The sequence below is a fragment of the Mobula birostris genome, chromosome 3 (assembly GCF_030028105.1).
Source record: "Mobula birostris isolate sMobBir1 chromosome 3, sMobBir1.hap1, whole genome shotgun sequence".
Lineage (NCBI taxonomy): Eukaryota > Metazoa > Chordata > Chondrichthyes > Myliobatiformes > Myliobatidae > Mobula > Mobula birostris.
In genome coordinates, this window is record NC_092372.1 from 111,190,816 (window position 1) to 111,211,436 (window position 20,621).

Below are 20,621 nucleotides of genomic sequence, written 5' to 3' on the forward strand. Positions count from 1 at the left end.
CCTGTATCAGGATCAGGGCACTGGGTTGAGATCCATTGTCTTTGTCAGTTGGAGTCTGTTGCCCTCCGAGAAAAACTATTCCATGCACAAGTTGGAATTTCTGGTGTTGAAATGGGTGGTGGTGGATAAGCTGAGTGACTATCTCTTCGAGGCCAAGTTTGAGGTGAGGACGGACAACAACCCCCTAACTTATATCCTGACCTTGGCGAAACTGGATGCCACAGGCAATTGGTGGTTGGCAGCGTTGTCTGCCTATGATTTCAGCCTGAAGTACCGGCCGGGGAGCTGGAACATTGATGCTGATGCTTTGTCCCGACGGATGCATGAGGGACTGGTCAGAGACGAGGAGTGGGAGAGCGTTCCTGCCCCTGGGGTGAAGGCCATGTGTCAGTTTGCCATCACCGTGAAGGTAGAGGAAAAAGGAGGAGCAGGATCGAGCGGTGGATCAATTGAGGCTTCTGATGACACCATAGCCCAAGTTTACTGTAACCTGGCTGCTCTGAAGACAAATCAGCTGCTGGAATTCAGTTCTGGGGAAGTGGCAACTGCTCAGCAAGATGATCCAAGCATCGGTACCATTTGGTCAACGGTCGAAAAGAGAAATATGGCTCAGGCGGAGAAGACGAAACATGCGTCAGTGCCTCCATTACTGAAAGAACGGCTTCAGTTGGAATTGAAGAACCAGATCTTGTACCGAGTCACATCACCCCCGGACCGACCTCGGCATTGCCAGCTGGTTCTGCCAGTGAAGTACTGGAGGATTGCGTTGAAGTGACTTCATGATGATTCTGGGCATTTGGGGGTGGACAAGACCTGTTGATTGCTCAGAGACCAGTTTTACTGGCCCCGGATGAAGTCGGAGGTCGAAGAATACTGCAAATCGTGCATTCGATGCATACGGCGGAAGATGTTGCCTACCCGGACAGCTCCTTTGTCACACTTGCAGAGTGCGGGGCCTCTGGACCTGATGTGTATGGATTTTCTGTCAATAGAACCCGATGCCAGCAACTCGGCAAATGTCTTAGTCACCTGACCCAGATCGGGGCTGTACCCTCCAGATATCCGGACCTGCCTCTCGGTTTTTTTGCACTACCTTACTTCCCATTTTTCTATATTCTATTTATGATTTATAATTTAAATTTTTAATATTTACTAATTTTAACTATTTTTAATATCTTTAATATTTAATATTTGTAATCCAGGGAGTGTGAAGCGCAGAATCAAATATCGCTGTGATGATTGTACGTTCTAGTACCAATTGTTTGGCGACAATAAAGTATAAAGTATAAAGTGAAGTATCACAGACCACCACACCAGCTATGCACAGGCTTTCTCTACCAAAGACCAGAGGGCATCCACGGTGGCCAAAGTGTTTTGGGAGAAGTATTTCATTTATTATGGCCTTCCCAGGTGAATACATAGTCATCAGGGACGGGAGTTCGAGAGCAGACTCATCCATGAGTTACTGGGCATGCTTGGAGTCGAGAAGTCGAGGACCACACCCTATCACCTGCAGGGTGATCCCCAGCCCAAGAGGTTTAATCGAACCTTGCTAGACATGCTCAGGATCCTTGAGGTCAGCAAGAAGAGCAGGTGGAGTCAACATATTGGACATCTGGTGCACAATTACATTTGTACTCGAAATGAAGTTACTGGGGGGGCCAGATTATCTGATGTTTGGCACGAGGCGAGGTTGCCCATTGACCTTTGTTTTGGGACTGACAAAACAAGCCACCGAAGATTTATCTGACGTATGTGTCTGACATGAGAAGAGAGTTGAAAAGGGCTTATGAATTAGCTGGGGTTGTGGCTGCCAAGCAGAATCAATGAAATAAGAGGAGGTATGATCAAAAGATGAGGTTCTCCCAACTCCTACCAGGACACTGGGTCCTCAAAAGGAATTTGGAGCTACCTGGGAAATATAAGTTGGCTGACCACTGGGCAGCTATGCCCTATGTGGTGGAGAGTCAGATGCCAAACCTACCAATTTTTTGGGTGAAACCAGAGGATGGGAATGGGCCTGTCAAGATTCTTCATTAGACCCACCTGATACCCCTGGGACAGAGGTGCAGGTAAGCCCAGAGCCCAACTGGGAGCCTACACCTAGTAAGAGGACTCTGCAGAAAAGTGGGGCGATTGCAGAGCCCCCAACAGGCAAGGCTAGCCTAGCCCCCTCCCCTGAGAGGGATACTGATTCGAAGGATGAGGACCTGGATGTGTGGTATATGCTGCCTTTTGCTAACTCCCCATTGATTGAGGAAGAGACTTCCAGCCCTTCTCTCAGTCAGGTGAAGTGGGGGAACAGCCTGGGTTGCAGCGGGACCTTGCAAGGGATGAAGTGGGGCTTGGCAACAGGACAGAGGGGTCCGAGTTGCAGGTGGGCATGAGTGATAGGTCGGGTGAGGCCTCGTCAGGTAGACCAGAAGTCTCCCCAGTAGCGTCTGAACCTGAAGAGTTAGGTGAGGGGGTACGGAGGTCTCAGAGAATTAGGAGACCATCAGATAAGTTGGCCTACGTAGCACCGGGGGAACAGAGTGTGACCCCTACTGTTTTGGGGAGCTATGTCACTGCCTTTTACACCTGGATTGGGCTTTGTGTTTTGCAGGAAGGGTTGGCGAATTATCTCAACGTCATGAGGACATGACTAAATTTGGTTGGGGGGATGATTCACTGCTAATGTAATGGCCTCTCTGTAAGGTTTCACTGCTAAGGTAATGTTTTCTCTGTAACAGCAATGTTTGGGTTATGACTAGAGATAACGGAGTCTTTGGAATGTGTGCCATCCAATGAGAGGCATGTTGTTTCTTTATTGTGGGTCTAGGAGCAGGGATTTTGTGGTCTTTTGTCAGCAAGAGATGAAGAGAGAAGACGTGAATGGGAAGAGTTGGTAGACCGCCGGACGGAGGGGACTTGGAGCGAGGGTCTGACGGTCAGCGACACTCGGAGGAGGTCGATGGGGAACGAATGGACAATTCCATGAGCTCCAACGTGCACTTACGACTGTTTCATTAAAATAGGCCCTTTTTCTTTTTATTTTCCTTACTAATCCTAGAGTCAGATTAAGATTCATAAAGTTCAATCGTTTAATTGCATATGGCGTACTGCCTGATATCTTGAGGTTCAGATTTATAACCGGGCAACGCATCATGCAGCATCCACACAAACGAGATTTCTCAGTTTGGCTGGGCCAGAGGCTGTCATCCCCGAGACAAACGTATGCTGGTCGAACCTGAGGGTTACAAAGGCTAATGTGCCAAAAGCTTTCTTTATGACCCTAGTACTTGTGATGCAACTTTCAATGAATTGTGAACCTGTATCCCCAGATCCCTTTGTTCTTCAGCACTCCTCAGTACTCTGTGTAAGACCTTCCCTGGCTGGCCCTACCGAAGTACCACACTTCTCACTAGTCTGCATTCAATTCCAAGATCCTATGCTGCAAGCTTTGATAGCCTTTCTCGCTGTTCACTACACCCCAATCATGGTGTCAACTGTAAATTTGCTGATCCAGTTAACCACATTAATATAGATGTCAAACAACATTGGACCTAGGATTGATCCCTGTGGTACTCCAGTCACAGGTCTCCAGTCAGGGAGGCAATCATCTACTACCAATCTCTGGCTTCTCCCACAAAACTAATGTCTAATCCAACTTACTACCTCCTTGACCAACTTCCCATGTGGGACCTTGTCAAATACCTTGCTAAAGTCCATATAGACTGCCTTGCCTTTATCAACTTTCTTGGAAAGTTACTCAAAAATCTCTACAAAGGTTGGTTACACATGACCTATCATGCACGAAGCCATGCTGACTATTCCTAATCAGTTCATGTCTATCCAAATACTCATATTTCCAGTCCCTTAAAACACTTTCTGATAACTTTCCCACTACTGATGTCAGGCTTAGCAGGCTATAATTTCCTGGCTTGTTTTTAGAATCTTTCTTAAACAGCAGAACAACATTAGGTCTCCTCCAATCCTCCAGTCACTAACGATGATTTAAATAGCTTTGCTAGTGCCCTTTCAATTTCTGCACTTGCCCCCCACAGGGTCCGAGGAAATGCCTCATCAGGCCCTCAGGACTTATCCACCCTAATTTGCCTCAAGACAGCAAACACCTCTTCCTCTGTAATCTGTATAGGGTCCAATGAGATTGATGCTGCTTTGCCTCACTTCTATAGACTCAGTGTCCGTCTCTTCAGTAAATACAAATGCAAAAAATTGACTTAAGATCTCCCCCATCTCCTTTAAGTTTTATGAATATTAGACCATTCAATCATACATAGATTTTTGTGGAGGGTGAGGAAAAGGCTTCTTTACCTTGCTGTATAGGGGTAGAGTAATATTTAGGTTGCAAATAGCATGCTGCACAAGACCTCTTGTAGATTTTGGTTCTCTTATGAAGGATAAACGTCCACATGGTTCTTGAGTTGTGTCTCGTACCTGTTAATACATAGTCCAGAACTTGAGCTTGGTTTATATATGAAGAAAACAGTAAGAGCCATTATGAAAGATGAGAGAATGAAACTAGTGAATCATGGACACTTTTTCTTCATGTCTATTTATGGTAATTTATTACCACTTATAACAGGGTGACTTAACATGAAATTCTTCAGTTTACCTGGGATGGTGGAGATTAAAACCTAATGAAACTACTGAACCTTTGAAATACGCATACGTAATGTTCAGCAATATTATCTACACAAACTTCAGAAAGATTTTAATAAAGTAGTTGAAAATATATCTTAAAGTACTATATTCTCTTAATACAAGTAATGAGTTACTATACCTTGACGAACAGTGCAAGTCTATTTTCTTTAAATGCATAGAAACTGAATAGGTGATGCTGTCCACTCTTTGTAAGGGGTACAAGGTTGCCAAAACAATCAGCATAAATTGGCTTGCCTTCCAAAACCTAGTGAAACAGTAAGGTGAAATTAAAATAAATAAAAAGTTATTCATGGCTCCATTAATAAAGTATTTCCAATACATTAGTGTTATTTCCCACAAGAAGGAAATGGAGTAGAAAAAAGAAAAGGAAGGATAGAAAAGCAAGAGGAGTGTAAAATAATCTGGTTGCCTTAATCTAATATTCTCCAATGAAAATAAATACAATAGAAATTCGTTCCAAATCAGGGAGAACTGGTCAAAATTGTGGAAAAACTGTTGAGTTCAAGAATGAAGACAATTTAACTTTATACTTCTTAAATGAAACTGCACCATGTGTTTGATCTTGCAAAATGATTCTTTCAAGCAGAGCTTCCTTTTACTTCACTACAGTTCAGGAAACAGCGACAATCTGCACACAGAGAGTCTTACACCCATTAATGCAACCTCCTTCTCTATTCTCTCAAGGCAGTAATGACTTAGCTCCTTCTCTGGCAAACTTGGAAGGATCATGCCCTTTGCCAATTTTTGATGTCACCATCATTATTCGAATGAACTGGCTACTCATTAAAACTCTTCAGTCTTTGTTTTGATACCTCAACGTCTCTGCTCCTTGCAACCTCTGTGAAATTCTCCTGCTGTTCCAATGTTTTGTCCACCTTGTCATCTGTCATGCAGAAACATCTCAATCGTGCCTCAATTGGATCAAGTGATTTGGCAAAAACTACAAACTTGGCCATATATGGTACACAAATAATCTCTCTGTACACTTGTGTGGCGAAGTTCACAGATTCTTGGATCTGCCGACAGTCTATGAGCCAGAACCTGAATACAAACAGAACAAAACAGACATTTCAGTCAGGGTTTACCACTGTCTGCTATCTGTTCAAGTAACAGTGGAAAATAGAGCATTCTATTACATCGGAGTAAATGATTATGATTAGGGTATTCAGCTTGACAGCCCTGAGCACCTTTCAGTTAGAGAATTGTACCTCAGCTTTCATAGTTGGTCACTGTCAACATTCCTTTTTATCCTTACCTTAGTAAATTTGACAGTCTTTTTTGAACTTGGCCTCAGCAGCTTTTGAGGGAAAGAACTTGATTACCACTGTTTCCATATAACATACCAGGAAGGATTTCTTATGATTTCATGCTCTCTTGTTCTGGACCATCTTACAAGAAGTAATCATTCCTCTTAATCCATGCCAACAAATTATTTAATGATTGTATACTCCAATATTATAGAGACTTCATCCTTGTACTCAGGGATAGTAACCTGTGCTTGACTTAAACATTGTTTAATCCCTTTATCAAAGTTCAAACTTTTGCTGTATACCTTTCCTGAGTTGAGTCTAACTTCAGAGTTCAATATGACATCCATCCAGGCGTTTAACTAAGCCTTTGTAAACTACCAAATTAGCTTTTATTTATTTTTTTTCTGGCTCTCACTAATTTCACCACTGATTCCTCAATTCTCACCATATGAAACATATGAAGAAATATCCCTCAAGTCCAATATGGACTCATATTTCTCCAATCTGAACTCCACCTGCCACAGCTCTTGCAGTTATTCAAATTTCTGCAAACTTTTACTTGTGTCCATGCTATTTATTGCAGCCTATCACAAAGAGTAACTGAAATTCAGTTTGGAAGCTTCCTACAATCAAACGCATCCTGAAAAATTATTGGTGTGCACAGTTCATATCTTGCCTATGATCCATACCTGGCTGATACATTTGTTGTGAAGGAAACGCATTCATTGACAAATGACAATGGAGTTGTTCCCGTTATATCTTCCCATTGTGCTGGTGTTGTTCCTCCTGAAAAGACAGCAAGCATAAACAAAAGAAATGTCATTCCAATGTTGAGAAGTGTTCTTTCAGTCTAATAGAAACTAAATAAATACAGAATATGTTTGTTTTATATACATCTACAAAATGTTAGTACGAAACAAGAAAATCTTCAGAAAACATGAACATGCAAATTAAGACTGCATTCACATTAAGTTTTGATGAAATACTAAGTGGTAGTACTGGAGCTTTAAGAACTGTAATAAATACCCAGTGACTTGGCCTTCACAGATGTCTGTGGCAATCAGTTCCAAAGATTCACTACCCTGTGGCTAACAAAATTCTTCCTCATCTCTATTCTAACTGAATGTCCTTGCATTCTGAGGCTGTGTCCTCTGGTCATAGATGCCCCCACCATAGGAAACATCCTCTCCAAGTTCATTCTCTCTAAGATGTTCAATATTTGATCGGTTTCTTTTTTTTGTAATTTATTTTTTATTGAATTTCATCATCAAACAAACATTTCCATAGGATGTATTTCAGATACTGTACATATATATCATATAATCATATTTGTCACAAATCTCCACATAATATTTATCTGAGGTATACAATTATAGAAAGGAGAGGAAAGAAAGAACAATCGAAAGAAGAAAACTATGTACAGAGTAGGGAGTGATCTTTTTTTTAACAACATATTCGTTGACTTGTGAGAATAAAATCAGGTTTATGAGGTGTTATGCAGTTAAACCATTTTTCCCAGTATGAATCAAATTGTTCCAAATTATGATTAACAGATGCTGTTATCTTCTCCATTTTGTAAATGTCCATTGTAATTTCCATCCATACATTTAAAGTTGGGCTCTCCTGTGATAACCATTTCTTGGTAAGGGTCTTTTTACCAGCCACCAGCAGTACATTCATTAAATATTTATCCCCTTTCAACCATTCTTGAGGTATATACCCAAAATATATGGTCTTACTCTCTAAGGGTATTTCATACTTAAAGATGTCTTGTAGGGCATTATGTATCCCACTCCAATAGTCTTTGATAACGGGGCATTCCCAGAAAATATGATAATGGTTTGCATTTTGATTTCCACAATTTCTCCAGCAAACAGATTTCTGAGAGGGTATAATAAAATATCTTAACAAGTTTTTCTACCCGATTTCCCTTCATTTCTGTGAACTGGTACACTTCCATTGATACCTCCATATTATTGTCCAGTCTTCCTCAGATATTATTATCCCTTCTTCCTTCTCCCATTTTGTCCTCATGTATGAAGTCAAATGTGTTTTAAGATTTGACAAACCCTTATACACGCTTGAAGTTATTCTACTACCGTTGTCTGAATTATATGCTTTTCTAAATAGCTCTATCAGACATGTACTTGCCTTGGTTACATTTTTAACCGTCTTATTAACATACTGTCACATCTGTAAAAGTCTTGTTTTTCTAATAAGTGTTTCTCTTTAGTATTTCAAAACTGAACAGTGTTCCTTCTTTCATTATATTGCAAATAGCTGTTATTCCTTTAGCTGTCCAGTCCTTAAATCTAGCATCCAGTTTATTTGGCGTAAAATCTGAGTCATATGCACACCATTTAAGAATTGCAATGTCTCTCTCTAGTTTATATTCTTTGATAATAGTTTCCCATATTTTAAGAGTCCATTTCACCCACGGGTTGTCAATATTATTTATGTAACTTTGTAGATTATTATCAGCCAAAATTACCTGTATGGGGATGGAAAGTATCCTCTCCTCAATGTTTTTCCATTGAGCGTCACATGATAGGTTGCACCAGCATATCACAGCTTTCAACTGTGCTGCAAAATATAGTCTCTAAGAGAAGGGAGGCCCCATCCCCACTTTTCCCTGGCTAATTGCAAAGTTTTGAGACGGACCCTAGGCCTTTTACCTTGCCATATATATCTTGATAGCATCTTGTTCCATTCATTGAATTGATTTTGGTTAATCTCTATTGGTAGGGTCTGAAAGAGATATAGTAGTCTGGGCAGTATATTCATTTTAATAGATTCAATCCTTGAACTGAGACCAAGAAAAGGAATTAGGTTCCATCTTGTTATATCTTCCTTAATTTTTTTATATATAGGCTGATAATTGCATTCTGATAATTTTGCCAAATCTTTTGGCAAAATGATACCCAAATATTTGACGGACTCTGTCTGCCATGCCCAAGGATATCTACTTTCAATTTCTCTTGGTGGGCTATAGTTATATGAAAGTAGTTGGGTTTTATCTATGTTGATCTTGTATCCTGATAGTTGGCCATATTGTTCAAAGGATTGCATCAATTTAGGTAAAGAGTATGTTGGTTGCCCTAGATAGATCAAAATGTCATCCATGTAACAGGCCAATTTATGCTTTGTCCCTTTAATAGTAATTCCCCTGATATCTTCATTTTGTCTGATGTATTGAGCTAATGGTTCCAGATATAATGCGAAGAGTAATAGTGATCATGCACAACCCTGTCTTGTGCCCCTTTCTAGGGTAAAACTATTAAATAAATATCTATTGATTTTAATCCTGGCAGTAGGATTGTCGTATTGTGCCTGTATAGTTTTAATAATTGTGTCATGTAGATCAAATCTATGTAAAACTCTGTAGAGGAAATTCCAATTAACCAAATCAAATGCCTTTTCAGCGTCCACACTTATCACTATTACTTCAATTTCATTTTTTTAATATGATCCATAATGTGAAGTGCCTCTCGTATATTGTCTTCTGTTTGGCGTTGTTGTATAAAACCTGTCTGATCATTATGTATCAGTGTGCGTAGAAACTCTTCTGATCGTTTGGCCATAATGGAGGTAAATATTCTATAATCTACATTAAGAACAGGTAATGGTCTAAATGACCCACATTCCATTTTATCCTTGCCTTCTTTCGGTATAACTGAGATTATCGCCTCCTTCTAGCTGGGTGGCATTTGCGACTTTCTTAGGGCCCAGTTCAGTGTGGGGACTAAAACAGGAATTAACTCACTTCTAAACTCTTTATATCACTCTGCCGTATATCCATCTGATCCTGATGACTTGCTTAATTTAAGCCTACTAATTGCAGTTTTTAGTTCAGCTTCAGTTATGTCAGCAATCATCTTTCTATTTTGTTCCTTGCTTAAAATGGATAACTCTAAAGAATTCAGGAAGGTGTCAATTTGGGTTATGCTTCCCCCTGGAATTTTGGAATATAGAGATTTGTAAAACATTTCAAAAGCTTCTTGAATTTCACTTAGCTTATTTTTTTTATCACTTTTGTTCTTGGATCCCTAATTCTATGAATTGTATTTTCTATATTTTTTTTCAGTTTCCACGCCAGTATTTTCATAAATTTAGATCCACTTTCCCAGTGTCTCTGCTTCAGAAACATTAATTTTTTTCTAATTGCTTGTGTAGCCAAACTATTAATTTCATTCCTAATTTTTAAAATTTCCTCCAGTGTATCCTGTGCCAAACTCAATTTGTGTTTTTTTCTAGATCCTTCAGTTTATTTTGTAATTCCTCTAATGTCTTATTCCTTATTTTTTTCTTATATGAAGATATCGCTCTAATGTTCCCTCTTAAGACAGCCTTCAGAGTATCCCATAGAATGGGAGGTGAAACCTCTCCATTATTACTGAATTCTAAGTAAAGACCAATTTCTTTTTTTTTTAATTTGTTCCTTAAAATAGGGATCATTGAGTAGACTTGCATTTAGTTTCCAAATAGTATTCTTTGGTCAAAATCAAAAGATAAATATATAGGTGCATGGTCACTTACATCTATTGTTCCAATTCCACAGGTAATTGTTTTGTCTCTATCTTTTCCAAGTGTTACGAAATAGTCTATCCTTGTATATACGGAATGGGGGGCAGAATAATGAGTGTAATCCCTTCTGTCAGGGAAAAGGTCCCTCCATATATCAATTAGACCAACATCCTCAAAACGAGTGTTAACTTTCTTATGTAAGGACTTTGCTTCATAAGTTTCTCTATTGGAAGAGTCTAACTTTGGTTGTAATTCTAAATTTAAGTCTCCCCCACATATCAAGAGACCATAAAGTTTCCGTTACCATAATATTAGTAGTTTTCTGGAAGAAACTAATATCACTTCCTGGGGATGCGTATATATTCAATAAAGTAACTGTATTTCCATCTATATTCCCCCTTATCAGAATATATCTGCCCTCGTTATCTCCCATTTCGAATACTTTTTCAAAATTTAGCTTGCTTGAGATGAGAAAAGCAACTCCTCTTCCATGTCCTGATTTATATGAAGACAAAAGCAAATTAGTGATGCCCATTCTCTTTAATTTTTCATGCTCATTATCACTTAAGTGAGTTTCCTGTAAATATACTACATGGGCTTGCTCTTTTTTCATTTTTGATAGAATTTTACTGCGTTTGATTGGATTCAACAGCCCATTGACATTAAAAGAAATGAATTTTACTTTGCCCTTAGCCAGGTGTATTTATTTGTTAGTATATCATTGAAATTTGCAGAATATAACTTAATCGATCTACTCCCTGAACAAATAAGAGCCAAGAAATGCAAATAACAAAAAAAAAGGTAACGAAGGTGTGATTCCAAGGCTGGGGTCTCTAGATGACCCTGGGCTGAGCTAGAAGAAAAGTCTAGCTGTGGGGGATAGCCCCTCCTACCTGTGAGTTGAGGGCCCCCTATAAAAGTAAGTAAAAAGATCTATGTCCATTACACAGAAATTATTACCCTGTGTTTTCCTCCCATGTATATATTCTCATTTAAGTGGGCAAAAAGGAATGAATGAATGAATTTTTAAAAATTGAGTAATATAAAATCCACATTATAATACGTATTTCTTGAGATAGGTATATCACTGTCTATTTTTGCTTCTGTTTAGTTTATCAGCAGTTTTAAAGTTAGCCAAACCTTCTGGCTCTTCCGGAGGAAGTGAGGGCTGCCCTCGGAAAACTGACAGTCTCTTCCTAATATCCTTCTCTCCTCCTGCTCCCGTCCCCTGCTTTCTTGGGTCTCTGACTATTTCCCAAGCGGGTCGGGATAACTGCTCAGCCAGACTTTCCCTTGGTTTGACCACGCTAATTGGCAGTCCTCTGTTCTTCACGTCTGTAGTCACCTCTTCCACTGTCTGATATAGTCATATCCCTTCTTGGTAAAATACCCTCAGTTTAGCAGGGTACGGGGTTTGGAATTTAATCTTTTCTTGCTTTAATATTTGTTTTGCTTCAGAATATTCCTTCCGTTTCTGTAGGACCGCCGGGGGGTAATCATGATCGAAGTATATTAACATCCCGTTCCAAAAAACCTTCTTCTTACCCCAGGCCCTTTGTAGAATCTCTGCCTTGCTCTTGAATTGAAGGAATCTAAGTACTACTGAGCGCAGTTTACTTTCTCTGTCTCCGGGAGGCCGCGGGACAAGCGAACGATGCATCCTCTCAATTTCAATCTCCATAGTTGGGGGAATCTCCAGAGCGTCCTGCAGCAGCTTATCCACAAAGTCTATCATTGACACTCCCTCCGCTCCTTCAGGAACATTATACATCCTGATATTTTTCCGTCGCGATCTTCCCTCCTGGTCAAGCAATTCACTTTCCTGTTGATTTAATATTTTTATCATCTTACTTAGTGTCTGTTCCACGTTTTGCACGCGATCTTCCACCTTCTCAATTCGAGTCTCTGCCACCGCTATTTTCTGATTGACATTGGCGAGCTCTGACTCTATATCATTTAGTTGCTGTTTTATATCTTTTTGGACTTCCCTTATCTCTTCCAGAATCTTCATCATATTTCCTGCTTCACCTGCACGAGGCCCAGCGTCAGCTTCGCCACCATGCACACGTGTAGGAGAGCCACGTGCTGTACCTCCCTGTTCCATGGGCTCCGCAGTGATGCTTTTTTTATCTCCATTCTTTTTCCCCATTCTTGCCCCCCTTATCAATTCAGATATTTTCAAAAGATCTTATATTTGATGGATTAATTGGGCAAAATATGTATTTTTCTGGAGGAGCTGTTGATTTAACCTGCTATTCTGAACGATGACGTCACTGGAACCCTAGCTGATCGGTTTCAAAGAGATTCCCGGTCAAATTTCTGAACTCCAGTGAGTGCAGGCCCAGAGCCATCAAACATTCCTCATAGGTTCACCCTTGCATTTATGGATTCATTCTCTGAACCTCCTCTGGACCCTCTCCAATGCTAGCATATCCCTTCTTAGATATTGAAGAGAAGGCAAAAAGGAAAGAAATTATAGGCCAGTTAGCCTAACCTCAGTGGTTGGGAAAGTATTGGAGTCTATTATTGAGTTTGAGATTCCGAGGGTACTTGGAGACTAATGATAAAATAATTCAAAGTCAGCATGGTTTCTGTAAAGGGAAATCTTCCCTGACAAATCTGTTGGAGTTCTTCGAGGAAGTAACAAGCAGGGTGGACAAAAGAGATGTCATTTACTTGGATTTACAGAAGGCTTTTGATAAGGTGCTACACATGAGGCTGCTGAACAGGATAAAATCCTATGGCATTACAGGAAAGATACTGGCATGACTGGAGGAATGGCTGACAGCCAGGAGGCCTTTTCTGCTGGTGACTAGCGGTGCTCCTCAGGGGTCAGTATTGGAACCTCTACCTTTCACTTGTCAGTGATTTGGATAATGGAATTGATGGCTTTGTGGCAGAGTTTGTGGATAATACAAAGATAGGTGGAGGGGTAGGTAGTGCTGAGGACTTAGACAAATTGAAAGAATGAGCAAAATTGTGTCAGACGGAATACAGTGTTGGGAAATGCATTGATGAGAGGCATTAATCAGGTGGATAGTCACAGGCTTTTTCCCAGGCCTGAAATTGCTAACACAAGAGGGCACGGTTTAAAGGTGGTTGAAAGTAGGTACAGAGGGGATGTCAGAGCTAAGTTTTTTTATGCAGAGAGTGGTGAGTGCGAGGAATGGGCTGTGGTGGAGGTGGATACAATAGGGTCTTTTAAGAGACTCCTGGATAGGTACATGGAGCTTATAAAATAGAAGGCTATGGGTAACCCCAGATAATTTCTAAAGTAAGTACATGTTTGGCACAGCATTATGGGCCAAAGGGCCTGTATTGTGCTGTAGGTTTACTATGTTTCTATGTTTAATGCATTTTGGTAAAAGGAACAACAGTGCAGATAATTATCTAAATCGGGAGAAGGTTCAAACATCAGAGGTGCAAGACTCCCAGAAGGTTAATTTACAGGTTGAGTCTATGGTAAAGAAGGCAAATGCAATGCTGGCATTTGTTTCCTGATCGGTCAGGGCATCAAAGGATATGGCGAGAAGGAAGGTATATGGGGTTGAGTGGGATTTGGGGTCAGCCATGATAGAATGGTAGAGCAGACTCGATGGGCTGAATGGCCTAATTCTGCTCCTTTGTCTTATAGTCAGACAGCATCTATGGAAAAGAGGAAACAGTCAACGTTTCCAACCAGGAGCTTTCTTGAGGATTGAGAAGGAAGGGGGAAGACGCCATAATAAAAAGGTAGGGAGAGGGGAAAAAGGCTAGCTGAGAGGTGATAGGTGAAGCCAGGTGGGTGGGAAAGGTCAAGGGCTGGAGAAAAATGAATCTGTCTGGAGAGGAGAGTGGTAAGTAGAAGAAAGGGAAGGAGGGGACCTAGGGGGAACTAACAGGCAGGTGAGAAGAAACGAAAGGTCAGAGTGGGGAATAGAGGTGGGGAAGAGGGAAAAATTTGTTCACCAGTGGAGGAAGAAGTCAATGTTTATGCCATCAGGTTGGAGGGTACCCAGATAAGGTGTTTCTCATTTTGGTACAAGTGTAGACAGTGGATCAACATGTCAGAACAAGAAAGGCAATTGGATTTAAAATGCTTGGCCACTGGGAGCTTCCACTTAAGGTGGATGGTGCAGAGGTGTGCGATGAAGCTGTCCCCAATTTTCCAACAGTTCTCACCAATGTAGAGCAGGCAGCATTGGGAGCAGCAGACACAACAGACAACCCCAGCAGATATGCAGATGAAGTGTTGCCTCACCTGGAAGGACTGTTTGGGGCCCTGAGTGGAGATGAATGGACAGGTGTAGCACTTGGGCTGCTTGCAGGGACGTGTCTGGAGGGAGATTAGAGGGGAGGGATGAATGGACAAGAGAATTGCCGGAGGGAGTGATGCCTGCGGAAAGTGGAGTGGAGTGGGGTGGAGATAAAGGTATGTTTAGTGGTAGGATCCCTTTGGCGGAAATTGCAACCATACACTTCCCTACAATGTATTCCATCTACCACTATTTTTGCCCATTCTCCTACTGTATGTCCTTCTGCAGCCTCCCTGCTTCCTCAAAACTACCTGTCCCTCCACCTATCTTTGTATTGTCAGCAAACTTGGCCATGATATAACTAAAACCATTCTTAATTTAGTACCATTTCTGTAAATTAAGAAGTGGAATTAAACACTCCACATATTTATTAAGCTAAAACTAAAGCTAAGATTCTAATGAGTGTAGATGTATGATGTTTTGCAAGTTTTATTAAAAGAAAGGCAGGGCGAAGTTAAGATGGCGCAAAACAGTGACTCCTTTGCTGGCATCTTCGGAAACATCTTTGATATCTCTTTTTTTCCTTTTTCAGGGTGTGGGGGGTTCTTTTGAAGACCTTGACCTGGAGATAAAAACTCTGACTTCGGTTCTTTGTGGGAATGGGACCCACTCTCAGGGCCTCATGACCAACCGCTTTTTGTTATCCCAAGGTCGTGGCCTGGAAGACCAGTGTGCCTTCAGGGTGCTGGATTTCCGTGGCTCTGGAGGCAGGTGGATTCATGGGTGGGGCCCCAGACTGAAGTATCGTGGGGTTGTGTGTCTGGAGAGCTGCACCTTCCTGGGGTCGAGTCTCCGGGCGCAGAGCTCTGAAAAAGCAATGCAACAGATTTTTAATAACGTAAATCAGCGAGTTGTTTGTCATGTCTCCCCTCTCACTGTGAAACAGTGTCAGCTCTTTTTCCCTTATTAGGGAGAGAGAGAGCCTGTGGTATGTCAAATTACCGGGTGAATGAGTAGCCTTTGGGGTACTGCAAGTCGTTGTTTTATTGATGCTTTGCTGTAGGCTTGAGTGCTCAGTAGAGGGCGCCGATGCTTTTTTTGCTGCTGGGGGTGGGGGAAATCATTGCTTTGTTGCTGCTTGTGGGAGGGGAGTTGTGGGGGAGCTTCGAGGTTCTAACATTTTAACTGTCATTCATTCTTTAGGGCACTCCACTGTTTTCGTGGATGTCTGCAAAGAAAATGAATTTCAGGATGTACATTCTATACATTTCTCTGACATTAAATATACCTATTGAAACCTACTGATAGGTTGGGCAGGTGTGGGTGTGGGGGACATGATGCTCAGGGTCTTGGACTTTATGTGCTTTTTTTGCATGACTATGTCCTTTTCTCCCCCTCACTAATTTGAACGTGTTGTACCTTACTCCCAGAGGAATGCCGTTTCATTTCAAAGGTTCAAAGTATACTTAATGTCAGAGAAATGTATACAATATACATCATGAAAGTCTTTTTCTTTGCAAGCATCCATGAAAACAGAGGATTGTCTCAAAGAATGAATGACAGTTAAATATTTGAACTCCAAAGTCCCCCCAGCTCCCCCCACCATGCATAAGCAGCAGCAAAGCAACAATACACCCTCCCCCACCAACAAAAAAGCATCAGTGCCCCCCACCGAGCACTCAAACGTGCAGCAAAGCATCAATAAGGACACAGACTTGCAGTACCCTAAAGACCACTCGTTCACCTGGTAATTCGACATACCACAGGCTCTCTCTCTCCCTAATAAGGGAAACTGATATGTCCCTATTTCACAGCGAGAGGGAATGCATAGCAAACGACTCGCTGATTTACAATGTTAAAAGTCTGTTGTGTCACTTTTTCCGAGCTCTGTGCCCAAAGAACTCAGATCTCTGGGCACACAGCCAGCAGCCAGCTTGCTGCTTTCAATCTTTCGTCTCCCACGACACACCGATTTCTTGCAGAGACACCGACCTCGAGTCCGCCCGCCTCCAGATCCACAAAATCTCGAAACTCCAAAGGCGAGCTAATCTTCTAGACCGCGTCCTTGGTATATCGAATAATGGCCAGTCGTGAGACCCCGAGAGCAGGTCCCATTCCTGCAAAGAACGGAAGTCAGCGTGTAACTCCAGGTCAGGGTTTTCAAAAGAACCCTGAAACAGTAAAATAGAGAAATTAATATTAAAGATAGAAATAGAACTATTTCAGAAGATGCCAGCAAAGGAGTAGCCGTTAGGCACCATTATCTTCTAAGCTCCACCTACACATCCATGCACTTGATTTGATTTGATTTTTGCTTTGAGTATGCTATGGAGGAAATTAGGATTGTCAGTCAAATTGGAGTCAGAGTCTTAGAAAAGTACTGTACAGAAACAGGTCCTTTGGCCTAGTTAGTCCATGCTGAACCATTTAAACTACCTAGGCCCTTCTCGAAATTGCTGGGATACAATCAAACAAAACAAGTTTGATGAGCTGGATGAAGCAATATTATCCCTCGCCAAAGAGAAATGACACTGTACAAGCACCCTAAACACTACCAGGTAAACTGGCTGCTGAAGTTAAAAGTAAAAATTAAGCTGAAGGTAGGAAACCTCTTTAAAAGGAAAAAGAATATTTATTCATTTTAAAAAAAAAATTCCATCTCTCCTTTCTTTACTGTTATTCTATTTCTAACAACACACACAAAATGCTGGAGGAACACAGCATTTTCCCAGCATGTATGGAAAAAAATAAAGTCGACATTTCAGGCCGAGATCCTTTGGCAGGAATGGAGAAAAAAAGCTGAGGAGTAGATTTTAAAGGTGGAGTGAGGGGAAATAACATGAGAGAGAGAGAAAAGGGGATGGGAAATGGTGAAGGGGGTGCGGTTAGGCATTACTGGAAGTCTGAGAAATCGATGTTCAGTCCTTCTCTCATGTCATCTCATTGCCCGCCCATCGCCTCCCTCTGGTGCTCCTCCCCCTTTCTTCTTTCTTCCATGGCCTTCTGTCTTTCACCAATCAACTTCCTAGCTTTTTGCTTCATCCCTCCCCCTCCAAGTTTCACCTATCACCTGTCGTTTCTCTCTCCCCTCCCTCACCTTTTAAATCTGCTCCTCAGCTTTTTTTTCTCCAGTCCTGCCGAAGGGTTTTGACCCGAAACCCTTTTTTTCCATAGATTCTGCCTAGCCTGCTGAGTTCCTCCAGCATCCCGTGTGTGTTGCTCAGATTTCCAGCATCTGCAGATTTTCTCTTGTTTGCAATTCCATTTCTACATTTCATTTGACGCTAAATCACTCTGGTTTCCTTCTCTAACACTCCTCTGCTTGCTGACCATCAAGAATACATTTTTATACTAATCCTACCCCAACCATTTATTTTTTTATCATTTATAGAAGCAGAATTAGGCCATTTGGCCCATCAAGTCTGCTCCATTTGGCTCATCAAGTCTGCTCCATTAGGCCATTCAATCATAGATGAATCGTTTTACCCTCTCCTCAGCCCCACTCCCCAGCCTTCTCCCTGTAACCTTCGATGCCATGTTCAGTCAAGCAGCTATCAATCTCCGCCTTAAATACATCCAAAAGCTCCACAGATGCCTGTGACAATAAATTCCACAAATTCACCACCCCTTGGCTAAAGAAATTTCTCTATGTTTTTGTTTTAAATGGTCGCCCCTCTATCCTGAGGCTGTGCTCTCTTGTCCAAAACTCCCCCACCATGGAAAACATCTTTACCACATCTACTCTGAATAGGCCCTTTAACATTCAAAAGATTTCAATGAGATCCCCCTTCCCATCCTTCCAAATTCCAGCGAGTACAGACCCAGAGCCATCAAACGTTCCTCATATGATAACCACTTCATTCCTGGAATTATCCTTGTAAACCTCCTCTGGACCCTGCCCAATGCCAGCACATCATGTGACACAGAAGGGGCAATTTGCAGTGGCCATTAACCCAAGGGTCTCCAACCTTTTTTACACTGCGGACTGGTTTAATATTGACAATATTCTTGCGGACTGGCCGACCGGGGGTGGGGGTGGGGGGTAGGGTTGCCAACGAAAAAGAGTAGCAGTCAAATGCGTTGTTTACCCAAAAGTGGCGATTCTGTTCCTGGGGGTCGGTGTTAACCACTACTGGAATATAGGTGATAAGTGGGTAATACACTCAATTTTGTTTCTAAAAGGGTTTATCTAACGAATTTAATATTAAACACACAGCACATATTTTCCTCGCATGGATATAATGATAAGTCAATTATCAGGGGAGCTTGAAGTGTTGAACGAACTTCCAGCAGAAGTGGCAGAAGCAGGTTCGATATGATCGTTTAAAGAAAAATTGGATAGGTATGTGGACAGGAAAGGAATGGAGGGTTATGGGCTGAGTGCAGGTTGGTGGGATGAGGTGGGAGTAGCGTTCGGCACGGACTAGAAGGGGCGAGATGGCCTGTTTCCGTGCTGTAACTGTTATATGGTTATATAGGTCACTTGTAAGTCAATAGCATCATCACACTTTAAGTAATATTTGGATATTAAACGCACAGCACATATTTTCCCCGTATGAATATATAAAATCATTGCAACACACCAATATCGCTGAATATCCCTGGGCTTGTTTCCCTGCAACAACACCGTCCTATCGAGGGGTGATGAGAGACATCGATACTCGAAGGGGGTTCCTTGTGTCCAGTCTATTCCGCAATTTAGTTTTCGTTGCATTCATTGCAGAAAACTCCGCTTAGCAGAAAAATGTTGGAAATGAAAGCAACGTTTTCAGTGTTTTCGTGGCTATCTCAGGATATTTAGCCTTGACTTTGATCCAAAATGCCGACAGAGATGTTATGTCAAACATACTTTTCAGCCCGTCGTCATTTGCAAGCTCGAGGAGTTGATTGTCTTCCCGCCTTGACACGGATGACGCACAGGTCATGACCTCGCATGCGTAATGGCTGATCAGTGGCCGTGACAGGGAATGAGGAAAGGTGCAGCTGACCAAATCATATCGCTTCCTCGTGGCCCGGTACCGGTCCGCGGCCCGGTGGTTAGAGACCGCTGCATTAACCCACCAACCCACACACTTTAACATGCTTGAGGAAAGTGGAGAGCCCGGAAGAAACCCATGCAACCATAAGACAATGTGTAAATTTCAGCAACAGAAGTTAGTGATAAACCTCGGTCTCTGGAAACGTGAGACAGCAATTCTACTAGCCGTTCCACTCTGCCACCCAATGTGCAGAAAAAAATATTTACTTCAACTGATGGATTTATACTTGTTCTGACCAGCTACCTGAAACAGACGAGTTCTCAAATGGGCCCCATAGCTCATTCAATCAGATTGCCATCCATGAAGCAAAGCAGAAGTCAATGATTTTGGGCCACCATTTAAAATCAAATATAGATTTCTTACCTGTAATGCTGCAAAGTAACCTAAGAGTTGGAGTGTCTCCACCATATCCATTCATTAGCCCTTCTGTTGAGGATTTTGGAATTGGAATTGTCATCGTAATGGGTTTATGGAATTTTCTTCTTCTTGGTTCCAGGGTGACTATTGGGCTAAAGGTTGCCTTATTGCCCAGTATTTTCTTAACTAATTCAACATGCATGGGTTGGGCCTGGATATTAATAAGAAAAAAATGGAATAGCTTTGAATAGATGAATTCTATTAAATATCAAGTTCAATTTCCAGTTTAATAGTCATTCAACCATACGTGAATACCCACCAATACAGCCAAGCAAAATAGTGCTACTCCAGGACTAAGATGCAAAACACAGTACCAACCATCATACACAGCACAAATCACATATAGCACACAGAGTAAAATACAGCCACACGCAATAAAAAAAAGTCCAAGTTTCTGAGTCCATGAATGTTGCAGCAGTCTGCCATTGAACACAGTACAACTTGTCTTCTGAGGAGCAAACACTGACAGGCAGCACTGACTCCAGCGT

At 41.6% G+C, this 20,621-nt stretch overlaps 1 protein-coding gene across 4 annotated transcripts in view; it reads right to left on the bottom strand.

Moving 5' to 3' along the window:
* Window positions 1-20,621, bottom strand: part of ank2b (ankyrin 2b, neuronal) — an 859,694-nt gene that overhangs the window by 135,213 nt on the left and 703,860 nt on the right. For all 4 annotated transcript variants that reach the window (XM_072253201.1, XM_072253200.1, XM_072253199.1 and 1 more), the window contains 5 exons: window positions 20,080-20,284; window positions 6,608-6,704; window positions 5,481-5,709; window positions 4,787-4,912; window positions 4,318-4,440 (listed from right to left, as the gene is read on the bottom strand). In XM_072253201.1, coding sequence (XP_072109302.1) covers window positions 4,318-4,440; window positions 4,787-4,912; window positions 5,481-5,709; window positions 6,608-6,704; window positions 20,080-20,284 — 780 coding nt within the window. The remainder of the gene's footprint in view (window positions 1-4,317; window positions 4,441-4,786; window positions 4,913-5,480; window positions 5,710-6,607; window positions 6,705-20,079; window positions 20,285-20,621) is intronic.